This window comes from Pteropus vampyrus, unplaced genomic scaffold (genome assembly GCF_000151845.1).
Source record: "Pteropus vampyrus isolate Shadow unplaced genomic scaffold, Pvam_2.0 Scaffold25, whole genome shotgun sequence".
Classification (NCBI taxonomy): Eukaryota; Metazoa; Chordata; class Mammalia; order Chiroptera; family Pteropodidae; genus Pteropus; species Pteropus vampyrus.
The window spans coordinates 5,962,653-5,980,077 of record NW_011888806.1 but is presented as its reverse complement, the minus strand read 5'-3'; the positions used below and the strand labels follow the sequence as shown (position 1 = coordinate 5,980,077).

The 17,425-nt window shown below is 31.8% G+C and overlaps 1 protein-coding gene across 1 annotated transcript in view; it reads left to right on the top strand.

The window, feature by feature from the left end:
- Positions 1 to 15,984, top strand: part of CCSER1 (coiled-coil serine rich protein 1) — a 1,102,883-nt gene extending 1,086,899 nt beyond the window's left edge. Inside the window, exon 11 of the mRNA XM_011356283.1 lies at positions 15,499 to 15,984. Coding sequence (XP_011354585.1) covers positions 15,499 to 15,984 — 486 coding nt within the window. The remainder of the gene's footprint in view (positions 1 to 15,498) is intronic.
- The last annotated feature ends 1,441 nt before the right edge of the window (positions 15,985 to 17,425 follow it).

Sequence of the window (17,425 nt, the reverse complement as noted above, 5' to 3'; positions counted from 1 at the left end):
TGGGAGTGGTTAACCTATTTAACATTTTTTAATAGTAAAGAATATGTGAACTGACAAGTATCCATTTGACTTAACAACTTAAAGGTCTTCAAGAGGAGCAACAGCCACACTAAGGGGGAAGTGAAAATTTGAAGCAATCAAAGAAAGCAATTCCTTAGAAAGGCCTGCTTTACTCTTAGGAAATATGTTGTTCTAACACTGATTTTTAATTAAATCTCTTCTTAACTTGAGATACTTTCATATTATTATTTTAGTGATTTTACTTTTTAATTTTAACTACTAGTTTAGTTCTTAAGCAAAAGGAAGTGCCTAAACATAGGATTGTATATTGGATTTCTTTGAATCTCCCATTTTGTTTATATTGTGTGGGTTCTCCATAAGAGTGAATGGATGAATGAATGAAAGATTAAATGATGATGGCAGAAAGAACTAAAGAGAATGAAAAATATTAACAAAGCTGATATGGGAAATTTACTGTTTCTTTTGTCAGTACTAGCTTTCAAGTTTAACATTTCTGAAGTCTCCCCACAGTGATTATAGGGAATTGCTCAGAATATTCAAAACAGTGCATACACAATCTATCGAATAGGCTTCTTGGAAAACTCATTTGCTACCTATGCTAGCATCTGCCAATCTCTCCTAATGTTAAAATAAGAACCACGATTTTTATGGCCAAGATATGGACTCACCCCAGACTTACAATTCTAACATATGGACCTTCCAACATAGGCTCTATTGAAATGCAAGAGACATCACCAAGAAATAACCTATGGACCTTCCAACATAGGCTCTATTGAAATGCAAGAGACATCACCAAGAAGAAATAACCAAGAGTTATTTCTTCTTCTTGTAGATGACTTCAGTCTGAGGAATGCAGATAGGTCTACCCTAAGCCAACATCTGGTTGTCATGTCTTCTCATGTAACTACAGCCTTATTGTACCACGACACAACTTGCGAAGATCAGTGCATACATATGTAATCTCTATCATTGCATGCTTACCCTTGACCTTCATTTCTCATAATGCAGCACAAAATCCCTTTCTTGTACTACTCTAAGAATTTTTCTATTTATCCATCCTTTTTATCCCACAAACTTAACATATACAACTATATAACCACAGTTCATGAGTGTTACTGAAATATAGCATACCAGCTGGAACATATAATTAAATATTCTAGTACAAATCCTTTTAACCTTCTTTTACTTATGCCAAATGTATATCTTCTATCTATTAATTAAAATGAAAAGTAATGGGTTCTGCATAGAAACATTAAAAGATGCTTTGGGAAATCTGGAATTGGCTGTTGACTGCCATTAACAATATTTATAATTTGAGAAAAATAAGTCATTTATCAACTCTAACCATAGTTTTCTTATAAAACCAAAGGGATTAAACTACATTAACTTACAGTTTCTACTTCATCTTGAATTGTTTATTATTAAATCAAAATGAGAATATTAACATTTTCAATTGGTAAAAGGTTATATTTGAAATAAAATTACAAATGACATTAATAAATTAGAAATAATTGACGATAATTTATTTAGATCTCAGCAATTTATGTTTTGTCTCATTCTCATTATATTTTGTGTTTTGTTGATTTTTTTATTTAAAAATTAATTTTATAATTTTTAAGGATGACTAACTTTAAAACTGGTAGCCCATCTGTTTTCTCTTTGCTTGCAGACTTTGAACTACTCTTAGTTTATAAAGAAAATGAATTGCTTTGATAAAACAGCTTTTCAAAAGAAAAAATATAGCCTTAGAATTTCTTTTTGTACTCTATAGTAAGTGTTTCTAACACCCATAAACTCATCCTATGTAGGAAAAAATGGTTGGTTATTTGAAAAATTGCTATTATTAAATAAACCTCTTATCCACAAGGTTCAACTTTTACACAATGAAAGGATATATTTTTGAAATTCCATAGTTCTTTTAAAAATTGATTCTAACTTGTAGTTAATGATATCCTGGCCATAAATTTTCATACCAGAATTCATTACCTGCTGTGTCTTATTTTATATTTATAATAATGTGAAAACATTTCAGAAAATCAGATAGATAAAAATGAACATTACTTCATCACAAATCCCAAACCACTCTGCATACTTTGTATTTCCATACACATGTTTATAATATTCTTTTGATGTTGTAAATTCTTTAAAGGACTTTTAAATAGCTTTATGTCACCAAACAATCAAGCATAAAGTATAAGTTGTATTTTTCATATTACTGTCTCGTATATGTCCCCTGAATTTTCTTAAATAAAATTTGGTCTACCTTAAAATGTGCATGTTACTAAAGGAAAATATATCCAGAGCTAATACTAAATGGCTAGCAACCTAAAAATCACATTTGAAGTATATCTTGAATTTTTTTTTTTTTCAATCTGGGTATAACTGAACCAAACTATTTAAATTCAAATAACAAATAGATCAGTGAATCTACGGAGACACTCAAGTGATGTGGTGTCCTTGGGTCAGTAGTTCTTTCATGCTAACTACTTTGATAGTTACTCTGGTAGTGGAGAGGAGGGGAAGTGAAGTATACTATTTATCTAAACTTTGTCTACACCCTGCCTCCCTTTTTTTCAACATTATTCTTATCTATTTACACATTACTCATATCATCTGAATACCTCTACTTCCTATGATTCCTTTCAAACCCTTTTCTTCAGGAATAATCTGATAACCTGATTTATACCAACGTTTAAGTGACTAATAACTTATAATGTTATTTTTTCAAGTTATCTGGAAACAATTTCCTCATGGGACCAGGGAATATTTTGTGTTAAACTAAATCCATAATTAATGACCCAATATTTAATACACTCACAGGAACTGACACAAAAGTGAGATTTTAGTATCAACAAAATAATTTGGAGAAAAATATTTAATCTTTTGACAGATAAAGAGATAGCATCATATTTAAGATTTGGAATTCAAAGACCTGATATTACTACCTGAGTCATCTTGAGTAAGCCAATTATTATTAATAACCTCAATTTTTCATCTGTAAAATGGAAGTAAAGTATTGGGAGTGAATCTTAATGTACATTTACAAGAATAAATTAGGGTAGTTTATATAAAAATAATTTAAAGTACATTTAAAGTACATGATAGATAACATTCTATAATTATATTTATTTACAGTATCTCCCAAATTATAACATGTATTCAATTATATATTGTCTTTATTCAGTGGGTCAAACATTTCTAAAAGTGGCTTGCCTTACATTATGCTGATATAAAACAACAAGTAAGCAGTATAAAACCACTGTATTTTTATTTGACTTCTTTCTCAGATTATTTTGTTAATTAGGTAAATAATGTCTTACTTTTGAAGTCTCCCAGCAGAGTTAATAGGTTAAAACTAGTCAAAGATAGAAGCATTTAAGCAAGGAATTCAGGACTCACATTATTTAATCATGTCACTAAGTACTAGAAAACAAGAGGAATAAACAATAGGCTAGATTCCTAATCAATTTTATATATATTTTTTTCAAGCATTGGATACAACAAATATTTCTATCTTATAAAGCCAGAGCAATTGACTATAAAGACTGAATTATTCACACAAAAGACATTATGTGAATATAAGGATTTTTGTGATTATTTTTTAATACTGCTTTCATTCAAGAAACGTTGCACCATCTAATATGTGCTAGGTAGATATTGGGAATCTGAATGTCTAGACTAGAGACTCATTTTTCATGTTGCTGCTGTAGTAAACCACTGCAATTGTCCATTATTGTGCATTACTGTATAAACACATAAGAATTATTACTATTCATTTCCTTTAGGCATATAAATTTAGATTAAGCCCTTACTTATCCTTTCCATTTAGAAATCACACTTTTCTGGAATATCAGTTGTACAGAATTATACTTAGGTTTCTTCTGAATTGAATCTTTAATTATATACCCTCATTGCTATAATGAGCAGTAATTGTCTGAAATTCTCATTTAAATCACCATTTAACTAAGGAGAATTATTCACACAGAGTGGGTTACAATACACACACACACACACACACACACTATTTTTAAAAATAACTCATTATTGTTCCTCACTATTAATCCTGTCCAGAGTTCATATATTCTAGTTATAATCTGAATAGGCAAGCATACGCCTAGTGGTTTATGGGAAAACTGTTACATATTCGACTTTTCTTGTGAGGTGGGAGGTGCATGGCTTTTCTCTTTTGGGAATTCTGACTTTTGCTGAACTTATTAACATTCACCTTGCTTATCTTGTGCAGGTCCTTTAACTCTGGTTGAATCCTGAGTGCTCACTAGGAGGATTTAGTATCCCCTAGAGAATTCAGGAGTGGAGGTTGAGCCAGAAGTAGTAATTTAACTCTAGACAATTTCCTCTTGGTAATACATGCAATCTGAAAAAAAATAGGTCTTGTCTGCCAGAACCTTTGAATGTTTCTTTCTGTTATTACTTGAACTTATTACAAGACTTCCTGCTTGGAAAGCAGTAATAACTTTTGTATACAATCTCTCTGTGGTAGAGTATTTCTTAGACCTTTAACAATATTCTTCTTTATCATTGAAAACAGATTCCACATCTAAGAATACAAACAGAAGCAGCAACGTGCCAAATCTGCAAAGAAATGTCCAGATATTTATAACTTCTTTAGAAATCCTGTTCTTCAGTGATGATAGGAAAAGGACAGTCTGTAATATTTAATAAATAAATGTGGTTTGGGTTTATACTGACATTTCAATGACTGTCTTTGAGAAAGAGGCACATTTTAGGTCTACCAATTTACTTCACACCAATATATTAGGTAGAAAAATATCAAAGGAGGCATTTGTTTTTTAAGTAGTTCGTGACACTCCATTAATATTCCTCCATTTCGTATATGTGCTGGGAACGATATTTTTTTAAGATCTCTGTTAGAGTACTGAGTGAAGTGCTATTTAATTAAACGTATCAGAACCCTGATGCTTCCTTGGTTAACCTGAATGAAGGAACCCTTACATTTTATGCACTATACTGTATGTGTTTTTTATTGCTGTTGTTGAAGAAGATTTATGTTTATAAATGCTTCCAATATTAATACATTGCATTGGTTTAGTAAATGAGCTAATATTTTAAAATTAATAATTGTAAGGGCTCAGAAGAATGTCTGGCCTACAGTAAGCATTATATGTGTTTTTAAAATAAAATTTATAAAAGCTTACTTTTGCTCTCCTATGGCTATAAATATTTTTGTTGTTTTTAAGGAGGTACTGCATTGATCTCTGTCTGATTTAGAGAAGCATTGTAGTTTAGGTCATTGATGCTCAACTGGACAATTTTTTCCCTCCAGGAGACATTTGGAAATATCTGGAAACACTTTTAGTTGTCATACCTAGGTTTAGGCGTTATTGCTGCCATAAGTAGAGGCAAGGGATGCTGCTAAGCATCCTGCAATGCACAGGTCAGCCCCCTACAACAAGAAATTATATAATCTCAAAATGTAAATAGTGCTGAGGTTAAAAAAACCATGGCTTAGAGCTTAAGTTCTGAAATCCAAATGTTTGAGCTTCAGTTCACATTCTGCTATCCACTAACCCTGGAATTCTGGTAAATACTTACGTGTAAGGGTTTCCGTGCCATTATCATTGAAATGGGTATAATAAAATCATCTCATAGGGATTAAAAGTAATAACACATAAAACATAGCACATATCTTGACACATTATATTCAGTAATCTTAGCTATTATTATAAATAAAATCAGAGATAAAGTGAGTTGTCTGCCTTCTAATCATTTTTCTAAAGTTCTAAAATTACACATCATATGCTCTCTTGATTTTAGCATATTTAAGAATCCTTTCTCACTCTAGATCTTTTCACCATTAGGTATCAGATAGACAACTAGGTTATGAAAGCACTCATCACCACCACATTACATTTTTTATTGTTGTACATCAATTTATTTTGGTGTTGTCCAAAATTCAAGCCTTGTTTGAAATTTTACAAAGGCAAAAAAAGCTTTCTCAAGAATATAAATTCTACTATTATCTTTTCCTTCACATAATTTTATACTACTTAATATAAAACTAAATTAGCTGATAGGTTTATGGTTAAATAAACTATGGACTGCCTTAAAACTAGATTAGAAACTAGTGTGATGGAGTTTTACAAGCAAAGATCTTTATGCCTCCTCCAATAGTAGATTAGTACAGCATTTGTTTGGAACACTATAGAACCCATCCTCTAAAAGTAGGACAAGAGAGGTTCCTTTAAGGTGTGTGCTTGAATGGAAAAGGGACTATGGGCAGAACACTTCTGTTTAATTCTTGTTTAAAATGTATCACAGTGCTAATTTAACCTTTAAGAAAATTTACAAAGGTCATTAGAGAAAGAATATTAAGAGAGACCCTTATAATATCCTCAGGGTTAACTGATAAAAAGAAAATAGTAAATAAATGGAAAGATAGTCCATGTTCATAGATTGGAAGAATTAATATTGTTAAAATGTATATACTACCCAAAGCAATCTACAGATTCACGGCAATTCCTATCAAAATTCCAATGGCATTTTTTAAAGAAATAGAACAATTCTAAAATTTGTATGGAACCACAAAGATTTTGAACAGCCAAAGCAATTTTGAGAAAAAAACAAAGCTAGAGATATCATGCTCCTGGATTTCAAACTGTGCTACAAAGCTACTGTAATTAAAACAGTATGATATTGGCATTAAAACAGACACGGAGATCAATTGAGAGCCCAGGACTGAGAGCTCAAAAATAAACTACACATATATAGACAATTGATTTATGATAAAGCAGCCAAGAACATACAATGGAGAACAGATAGTCTCTTCGATAAATGGTGTTGGGAAAACTGGACAGCCACATGCAAAAAAAAAAAAAAAAAAAAGAAAATAGACCACTATTGTACACCATACACAAAAATTAACTCAATATGAACAAAAGACTTAAAGGTAAGACTTGAAACCATAAAATTCCTAGAAGAAAACAGGCATTAATCTTCTTGACATGGATCTTAGCAATGTTTTTGTGGATCTTACTCCAAAGGCAAAGGAAACATAAGCAAAAATAAACAAATGGGATTACATCAAAACAAAAAGCTGCTGCACAGCAAAGGAAACCATTATCAAAATGGAAAAGCAACCCACTGAAAGGCAGAAGATAGTTTCAAATTGTATATTCAATAAGGGGTTAATATCCAAAACATATAAAGAACTCATTCAACTCAATAACCAATAAACAACCTTATTAAAAAATGATCAGAATATCTGAATAGACATTTTTCCAAAGAAGATGTATGAATGGCCAAAAGGCACATGAAAAGATGTTCAACATCACTAGTTACTAGAGAAATGCAAATCAAAACTGCAATGAAATATCACTTCATACCTGTTAGAATTATCACAAAGACAAGAAATAAGTGTTAGAGAGGATGCAGAGAAAAAGGAAACATTGTGCACTATTAGTGGGAATGTGAATTGGTGCAGCCACTATGGAAACAGTACGGATGTTCCTCAAAAAATTAAGAATAGAGCTACCATATGATCCAGCTATTCCACTTCTGGGTATTTATCTAAAGAATACGGGAACAGTAATTAGAAAAGATATATGCTTAGCAGCATTATTTAGAATAGTCAAGATATGGAAACAACTTGAGTGTCCATCAATGGATGAATAAATAAAGATGTGGTACACACATACACACACAGTGGAACACTACTCAGCTATAAGAAAAGAATGAAATCCTGCCATTTACAACAACATAGTTGGAGCTTAAGGGTATTTTGCTAATTGAAATAAGTCAGATGGAGAAATACCAATACCATATGATTTCACTCATATGTGGAATCTAAAAAACAAAAACAGACAAAACAAAAATAAACTCAGTTACAGAGAACAGATTGGTGGTTATCAGAGGGGAAGGGATTTGGGAAGTGGGTAAAATGAGTTAAGATCAATTGTATGGTGATGGATGATAACTAAAGTTTTGGTGGTGATCATTTTATTGTGTATACAGATGGCTAATTATAATGTTGTACACCTGAAACTTATATAATGTTCTATACCTCAATTAAAGAGAATATGGAAATAATTATATTTAAGATTTATTTACATATTTTAATATTTTATTCAGTAAGATTATTTGTACATGCCTTTATTCAGAGCACTTTTCACATATTTAGTAATATTTAACAGTTCATAGAGATGGCTTTGACATCACAGTATTGAAAGTTTTTATTATTCTGCCTTCAGATTTATGTATTGATGTATTTATAGTAATTAATATATATTGTAGAACTTGTTCTGTAATTCATTCATTTATTGTACTGCCTCAACTGATACCTTCATCATTTATTTTCCACACTAATAAAATGACCTACTCAATCTTCAGGATACTAGGCCAGTATCAAAGGGGTCAACATTATTTGTTGAATGTATATTTTAAATAATATGTTGCTACTATTGCTAAAACACTAAAAATTATTTTCCTATAAATTAGAGAAAATTCTGACCACTTTGTTTGCATTTATAAGTCTAAAATGTTTACATAAGTAGGAGGTATAGGAGTTAACCATATTTTAATGGGAGTATTTTCATATTCCTGGTTTTGGCCAAAAAAGTGTATATCTATGTCATGTTGACATAGAATAAAAAGGAGATTAAGAACTGCTACTTAACCATAAGTCCCTTTCAATTAATTTTTCACAGTATTGATTAAATGCACGTACAGAGATCTTTTTTTCAGTTGCTTTGATATCTAATGCTATAGATATAATGTCATATTGCTTTGGTGGTTATGAAAGGTTTATTATTTCCTCCCAAGAATATATTGTAGTTACACAATAAGTCTTGTTCCTTTATTGGGGAAAGTACAACTAAGGAGGAGTTGAGACTACAAAAATATCTCTGAAAAGTTGACATATCCCTTGGAAAAAAGTCATTCCTACTGCTTTCAAGAAAAGAAGTAAAATATACATGTCCACTGCTTGATAGTTTAAGATCTAGGTAATGTATCAATCTATATAGATCAAAATAATCAACTCATCAATGAGAAAAATATCAAGGGAAAGAACATATCAGATAAGCTATATTAGTAAGGAAAGGAACCATGGTAGGAGATTCTTTTCTGGAATGTATAAGCATTAAGGAGTTACTAGTAATTGCACTGTTACAAGCATTAGATTCAGCATTAAACAAGACAGGCCAAGTTCTTGCCCTTATGAACCTTATATTTTAATTTGCTTGGGTATGGAATGGGTGGGGTCAAAGTGTCTATTCTTGAAAATATACAGTATTCAGAATTGTGTATCTTACTTATTTGATCTTCAGGGTTTATTAGTAAAAAACCATGACCTCAAGAGGCTTGCTTCTCTGTGTGAATTATCATCTAAATGTTACTGCATAGCTTCTCCTGCTACAGGAACTCTGACCAATGATAATACTGGTTCACTTTAACATAATTTCATATTTATCTCTTCTTTTATTTAAATTCAAATTATAATATTGATATTTTCAATAATCTTTATGAAAAAAAGTACTATTTAACATTAGCTATTTTCTAATGTAATATCATTTTTTTTCTAGCTAACTATTAGAAATTGTTTCAAGTGTTTCAATTCCATTAGGAACAATTCTAATTGTAAAACAAGACTATTTTTTTTGTTAATTGAAGAACATTTGCAGATAAATGTATTTTAAAATCAAATAAAATGATCAATCATGTGCTAAATTCTAATCTATTCAAGAAACTCTCATAGGAAGTTGTTGCCTGATAACATTTGGGCAACTGTCAATGTAGTTCATAAAAAAGAAAAACTTCAAGAAAAAAATATGAAACTCATTAATCAGTGTTTGAAATAACATTCTTGTCCCCCATTAATTCTATCACCATGCCCTAATAAAAATTGGGCTATGCACATTGGTATGATTACTGTACTTCTATTTTGCATCAGTTATAAGACAATTTTTAATAATAAAACCCATAAAATCAGGATGAATCTCACAATCAATCTTTTCAACCAGGTTGTAGTTGTAACGAGTTTACATTGCTGTATATGTGAAGATTTTATCATAGCTTTATATTGTCCTTTTTTCAACTGAGTAATATGCAAAGTTGATACTGCATGTATTCAGTTATCATTTAAGAACATTTTCAAAAGTTTTTACTATGATATGGTATTATAACAAGTTATTTTATGTATGGAAAGCCAAAGAAAGAAAGTAAAAGGGAATAACTTCAATATTAGTGGAAAAAATTATTTGTAATTGGCTTACCTCAATTCTATACTCTCTTCTAAAATAAAAACCAAATGCTTCACGAAATCTAAAGAGAGAATATACCCACATGTAAATGAAGTTGTATCATACAGATAAATGCGAAAGAACTACGAAACCTGGGAAAGGAAACTGAATAAGGAAGAAATTCCAATGAGAGGCTGGTGTGACCGATTACTGGATCAGAGATTGTAATAAGGGAACATAACATATTTGTTTCTTTGTAATAAGAATTATGGTTACTGTATTTGTTTTTCCTTTCTTAGTGGCACATAAAATAATATGTTTAAAATCGATGATCTTGGATAAAGAATTTATTATAATCTTCACACTTGATTGATAAATTACTAAATTTGCCATGCTTTCATCCTCTACTAGGAACTCTGAGACTAGGTAGTAAAATAGCTGTTTGACAATTAAACGGTCTAAAATGAACACAATTATATCTTTGGGGAAATTTAATTCCAGTTTTGAGAAAGATGTAGCTAGGCATATGCCCTGAAAATCCCCTTTGGAGATGAGATCCAAAGAGCTTCTGAAGGAATTAATATCAATTAGCAGCATTATGAGGAAATTATTTATTTTCCTCTAGGCCAGGACAACCAAATACAAATATATATGTGCCCAAATATATTTTTATACTTTGAATCAAGAGAATCTTTTCTATACTTGTCTAAATATGTTCCAAAACATGTAGAATAAAATATGTATTTTAGATTTAGAATTTTAGAACTGGAAGGCAAATGAATGAGTGTTAGAGTTTCTCCCAGATCTAATTTTTATCTTCTATTTTCATCATCCCTGTCAATAGGTTCAAAAAATGAAGCCCAGAAAAATTAATTTATTCATCTAAGACAACACTGTTTGACAGCAGCACAGTCAAGATTAGAAGCTTTGGCTCAAGGTTCTCTGTTCTTTCCATTATACCAAATTGTCCCATAATATATTAAATACATATATAGGATAATGAGTGTAGAAGATGTTGTGGTGTTCTTCCCAATTCTTTCTCCCTCCTCCCCAAACACACACACACACACACTTTCACAACTAGGGCCTTCATTTTCCCAGTTGCTGAAAATGTTGGCAGCTGAATGCATTCAAGTAAGTTCTTCTTTGAGAATTTCTCTCTACCCCCGCCCCCTCCCAAAAAGCCTACTCACTAAAGGTTACGCCCCCTTCTCAGAGCCTGCCAATGCCTAATAATGCCTTGGTGCAAGAGTATAAGGCCTCCGACCACTTGCCTAAATTGAAGACAACTCTGAAGAGTCATTCCAGCTTCATATCTTCCTGTGTGATCATTTGAGACAGTTTAATTGCACAGAGTTTAAATTCTACCTTTGCCAGACCCTGCGTTCTTCATCCCCCCATAGGCGTTAGCTTGAGAATACTTTCCAATAAACTTTTTCTTTATTGTCTCAAACATATTTATCTCAGAGTCTGTTCTGGGAGATCAAAGTACAAAAACAAATGCAAAGTTTCTTGAATATTCTGGAGTAAATTGCTTTTTTAAGTCTCTATTGAAGTCTTCAAAGTGGTTTAGCTTCTAAAGGATGAAATGTGCATCTATCAAAGTAATTTCTAGGTATATTGGTCACTTTATTACTGTAATTATTTTTATTGTTGCTGTCATCAAGATAACTATGTTCCAGGTATAATTTTAGGCATTTTATATACAGCAGTTTATCAAATCTTAACAATAATCCTGTATGTAGATACAGGTATGATTATAAATCTTCCTTTCACAGTTGAGGAAATTGGTGACTTAGGATGGGTAACTTGCCAAGCTCATCTAGCTAGAAAGTGTCTGATTCTGGTTGATTCTTTCATTAGACTTTAAGCTGCCTGAAGGCATGAGCCAGTTCTTTTATGAACAGCACTGTTTTCCATCATATAATATAGTGCTTTACCGTCAGTAGTGGTCAGTAAATATTTATTAAATGAAGAAATCAATCCATATATGTCTGACCCAAAATCCATGTGATTAACCCCTGTACTATACAGTCTCACATGTATATGATGAGCTCTGGACTTAATGCTGAACATCACAAAGAACTAAGAAAAAAAAAAAGTCTAAGATGTCAAAAGCAGTCTATGCCAAATAAACAGGAATGGGTCATATATGCATTTTTCTTTAAAAAAATCAAGAGTGAGATTCTTCATTTTTCTTCTTTTTATGGTAGATTCACATGTACCCTATAGGTATCAGATACTATACAAGAGAAGGAGCATTGAGGCTGCCTGTGAATTGAATTATTTGATTCCTTTAATATGCCTATATTAAGTGAATACAGGCATATTCCTTTAATATGCATATATTAAAACTGTATATTCAATTTAATGTAATAGTCCAGAAGGGTTAAAGTGATCACAAAAGAAAATAATGATTATTTCCCCAAAAGAAATGTAATGGAAATGAATCTCCACCCACCTCCTCTACTTTCCTAGGCATCCTCTATAGAACTAGAAATGAAAAAGAAACATTACCACTGGTAATTATTATGATGAATTTACTAATGTATCTTTTGTCCTGAAATAACTTTTTTTTTTTCAGAATACTTTACAAATAGCACTCATTATGTGTATAACATCTGCGTGCAGATATTAAACACAGTGTTGATCTGGAGTCTATGAGTAACTGATTCAATAATTAAGCATTTTACAGAAGTGAAGTCACAAAGATGAAGAGAAAATAAAAGCTCACATTTCTAAGTAGGTCCATATACCTAGAGTATTGGGAAAGAGTTAAGAAGAAATAAGCTAGAAAAGTTCCTAAACAATGAAAATTGAATCAAAATAGTTTATTCTTTTTACTTCCGAGGAAGTCCCTGAAACATCTGTAAGTCATGGAAATGCTTCCTTTATAAACTAGCTAGCCAGCCTGCCTACCTCTACTCCAAATCTAATTTTCCATTTTAAGTCTTCCATAGAAGTAGTAGAGTGGCTTCTATAAGCACATAGAAACTAGAATGAACATTTCAAAATCAAGACAATAAAAAAAAAAAAAGAAAGAAAAGAAAGAAAAGGCATGACTAGTAAAATAACTCAATCTGAAATCATTGAGTATATGGAAATCCTAAAGAAACCCCCAACAGACTTTAGTTTTGCAGGAAATCAGAGAGTCATCTTATTAATGATAATCTTGAAGCATACATTTAGATTACAATATTATTCTGCATATAATTTTTTTTTAAATGTGATACATTTCAGAAATATTCCCATGGGCATACTGAGAGGCAGAATGAATTAGTGGTTAATCAAGCAGACTGCCTACCCTATACTAGCTATAGGGTACAAGTGAACTCACTGTTTTACAATTTTCTAGTCTGTTTAATAAGGATAATAGAAATTACTTCGAAAGACTCTTGTGAGGATTAAATATATTAAGGCACTAGAAGAATGCTTGGCATATAATACTCAATAAATAGTATATATTATTATCTCTAACATAAACTTTATTCAGCAAATATTTATTAAATGCTTAATATGTGCCCAAGAATTGGGTCAAGAGGATAAAGTGGATATAAGAGAAGTGGACAGTCAACTTGAGATTGCATTTTTGTAGTATATCAGCAAGGACTTGATTTAAAGGGGTAAAAGGAAAAGAGAGAAAGAAAGGATAATTTTCAGTGTTGGCCTGATAGTGCTGCCATCTGAGAAAGAGGCTCTGGGGAGAATAGGTTTCAGAGTCAAAATCAAAGTTTGATTTTGTTGTTTTGTTTTATGTCAAATTAGTGATATTAATTAAAGTGATGATGGCTGGATGAGCAAATTGGGGTTTGAAATAGATATCAGGTTTGGAGAAATGGTTTTCTAGAGAACGATGAAAAGATGGGCATTTAATACTATACCATTTGTGTAACAAGTATGCAGAAATTTTCATTGGCTTCTTCCACATGTTTTGCAACAACTGACTGCCATATACTCTACTCTCTTCTTTTTTTTCCTCCTCCTCTTAGTATCAATAATAAATCCTCCACTTTTGCCACCAGAGCAATAAGTCAGCTAGTCCGTTTCTAGCTCAATGTGTTTTTCCAAACCCAGACAGAGCTCTCTTCAAGAGGAATTCTGGTGCCAGCTTATAATCTTTTCTACCCCCACAGCATGATTCAATGAGCTGTGTCTTGTTACTATCATGACAGTATAAACTTCTTGTGAGAAAGAGGGTGGCATATGTTTGTGGATCAAATTTGGATTAATAAAGTTCATCCAAAAGACTAAATGAAATACATGCTGAAATTTCTCTCAAGTGCTCTACTATTCTTTTTAGTCATTGTTGTGACTTTGTTTTAGTTCCTTAAATTTCTAGGTTACCACTTTGCTGATACAAATAATGATATTGGTAATTCTAAAATTCTCTCAGTATATACTTAAGTAAATAATAGCATATTAAATCCAACAAAAAAATTAATAACTCCATATATAGATGTTCATTACCTATTAAAATAATCTGTATTCTCAGATAAAGGTATAGATTTGAATTTTCAAAATTAGATAAATTTCAAATGCCTTTTATTTCATGATAAGAAGAAATGAGCTATCAATCCATAAAAAGACATAAAGGAAACAAATGCACATTACTAAGTGAAAGAAGCCAATCTGAAAAGTATGATTCCAACTATACCACATTCTGAAAAAGATATAATTGTAGAGACCATAAAAAGATCAGTGGGTGCCAGGGGTAGAAGGATTAGGGAAGAGATGAATAAGCAGAGCACAGGGAACTTTTTTAGGACAGTGAAAATATGATATTATAATAATGAATAAATGTCATTATAATTTTATCTAAACTTATAGAATGTACAGCTCAAACAGTGAACCCTGATGCAAACTATGCATTTGGGTGATTATGATGTGTCAATGTAGGCTCATCCTCAGTAAAAAAAAAAAAAAAAAGTACCACTCTGGTGCATGATGTTAATAAAGGGGGAGATTACGTATGTGTGGGGTCAGGTGGTATGTGGGAAATTTCTACCGTCCTCTTGATTTCATTGTAAACCTAAAACTGCTCTTAAAAAAATGTAGTCTTTAAAAACAATGTCTTTTGGAATAACTTAACTGTTTAACCACTATTGGTGGTAGTGAAAAATTTACTCTCATGGAGAATTGATTTAAGCCTTGTTGAAAATGGAGAGATTTGCACAGAAATTGTGAAAATATAACTGTATTCTATGTGTGCTATGATTGTATTTTTTAAAGATATCATTTTCTTTCTGTGTCTTTACCATAGGCTACATATCGAAATCGAATTGTGAGCCAAAGTCTCAGCACAAGGGACAGAAAAGCAATGCATACTCCCACCGAGGACCGTTTTAGATACTCATTGGCTGACCAGACAAGCCCCTACAAAAGCAAGACCTGTCAACTGTCAAATCTATGTTTAAGTAATTTCTTGAAGGACAAGGAACTAGCAGAAGTTATCAAACATTCAAGAGGAACTTATGAAACCCTCACTTCAGAGGTCACCCAGAACCTGCGGGCCACTGTTGGGCAGAACTCTCTAAAGCCAACAGCTAAGACCGAAGGGCTCCCCACGTTCTCAGAGAAACCAAAGGACCAGGCTGCTGTGGCCAGACAGCATTCAACCTTCACAGGCAGATTCGGACAGCCACCAAGAGGGCCAATCTCTTTACACATGTACAGCAGAAAGAATGTTTTTCTCCATCATAATTTACACAGCACTGAGCTGCAGACTCTCGGCCAGCAGGATGGATAATTAAGACACCCAATTCTTGTCTCTGGATTGGATAAAGATGGTTAATGTTTCTCGTACATAGCTCATATTTAAATTGTCATGTACTTATTACATTTTATTTTTAGTTATAAACAAAGAACCGTACACTTTTTTTTTTTTAGAATGAGGGCTCAAGCATGTTAAATGAATTAGGTTGGATAGTCTTGAAGATTTTATTCTATAGATGTATAATAAATGGGACCATCTTGCTGGTTTATATAGTCCATAATATATTTATCTTTTATCTATATCGGTCACTGATATACATTGAAGTTCCAGAAAGTAATATCAAATAGCACTCTGTTCACTTGATGGTGTTACTGTGAAGATAGATGTGAGGAATAAGTAGATAAAGAGATTGTAAAGAATTTTAAATTACATAGTTAATAGAAGGAAAAAAGAAGAGGGATTTTAAAGTCTTATATTTGATGGTGTATTTATTGAAGAATGAAGTCTGCTTGCATGTAACCTAGAGATACGTGTGTCTCTATTACATACATTCAAGCTTATCTTGCCATACTATTAAGGAGGAAAAAGCTATTTCTTTTATCCTCTAAATGTTTAGTTCACACTAGTTCACAAAGGATTTCAGACTGAGTAATTGCTAGCCAAATAGAGAATGACAGCTCTGATCTTCAAAAAATTTTGCTTTTAGTTTTTGCTATTGATGTTGAAGTACTATGACATGACACAGTGAGGTGGTAAAGTTGGCTTAATTTTGTCAAATGATGCATCAAGCATGACATGCTTGCTCTGAGTCATGGCAGTATCAGCATTTTTTTTTTTTTAATTCAAAGGATGAAACATGAAAATTATTTTACTTCACTTTCTTTGTATTTTTTAAATTGTTGATTATTTTTTTATATATGTTCAATTTTACCCTATATACATCGACCCATACATGATAAATTGAGGAACAGAAAGTCAGTTTCTTAGTAGCCCAGTATAAACTATTCTGACTCTTTAGTCATCTAGATTTGAGGGAAAATTAAAATACATGTGAACTTTGGCAATTTGATCTTAGAAATAAATCTCTAACAGGAGTATTTAAAACTCATTTGATGGCAAATATTTTTCTTGCCAAATAAGGCCTATTATGTTTTATATTTAAGTGCACATGAGAATGATCAATAAATCTAAATAAAATAATTTCTTTATGTTTAATAACAGAACTATATGCAGCTGTAGAAATAAATAAAAGTAATTTAAAACAGCTAGTAGGAATCAGGGCTGCAGTTTTCTTATACAAAGATAAAAGCTAGTAACTATATCCACATTAGGCAAAGTCCATGCAAATTGAAATCGTCATACCTACTGCATGATCTGTTTCCCTTACATTCTCTAACAGATAGAATCCATCAGTGTGTGCAAATGAAATGAATAAAGGGAAATTGAGATAGCATTTTTTAGCATGGCATCTGAC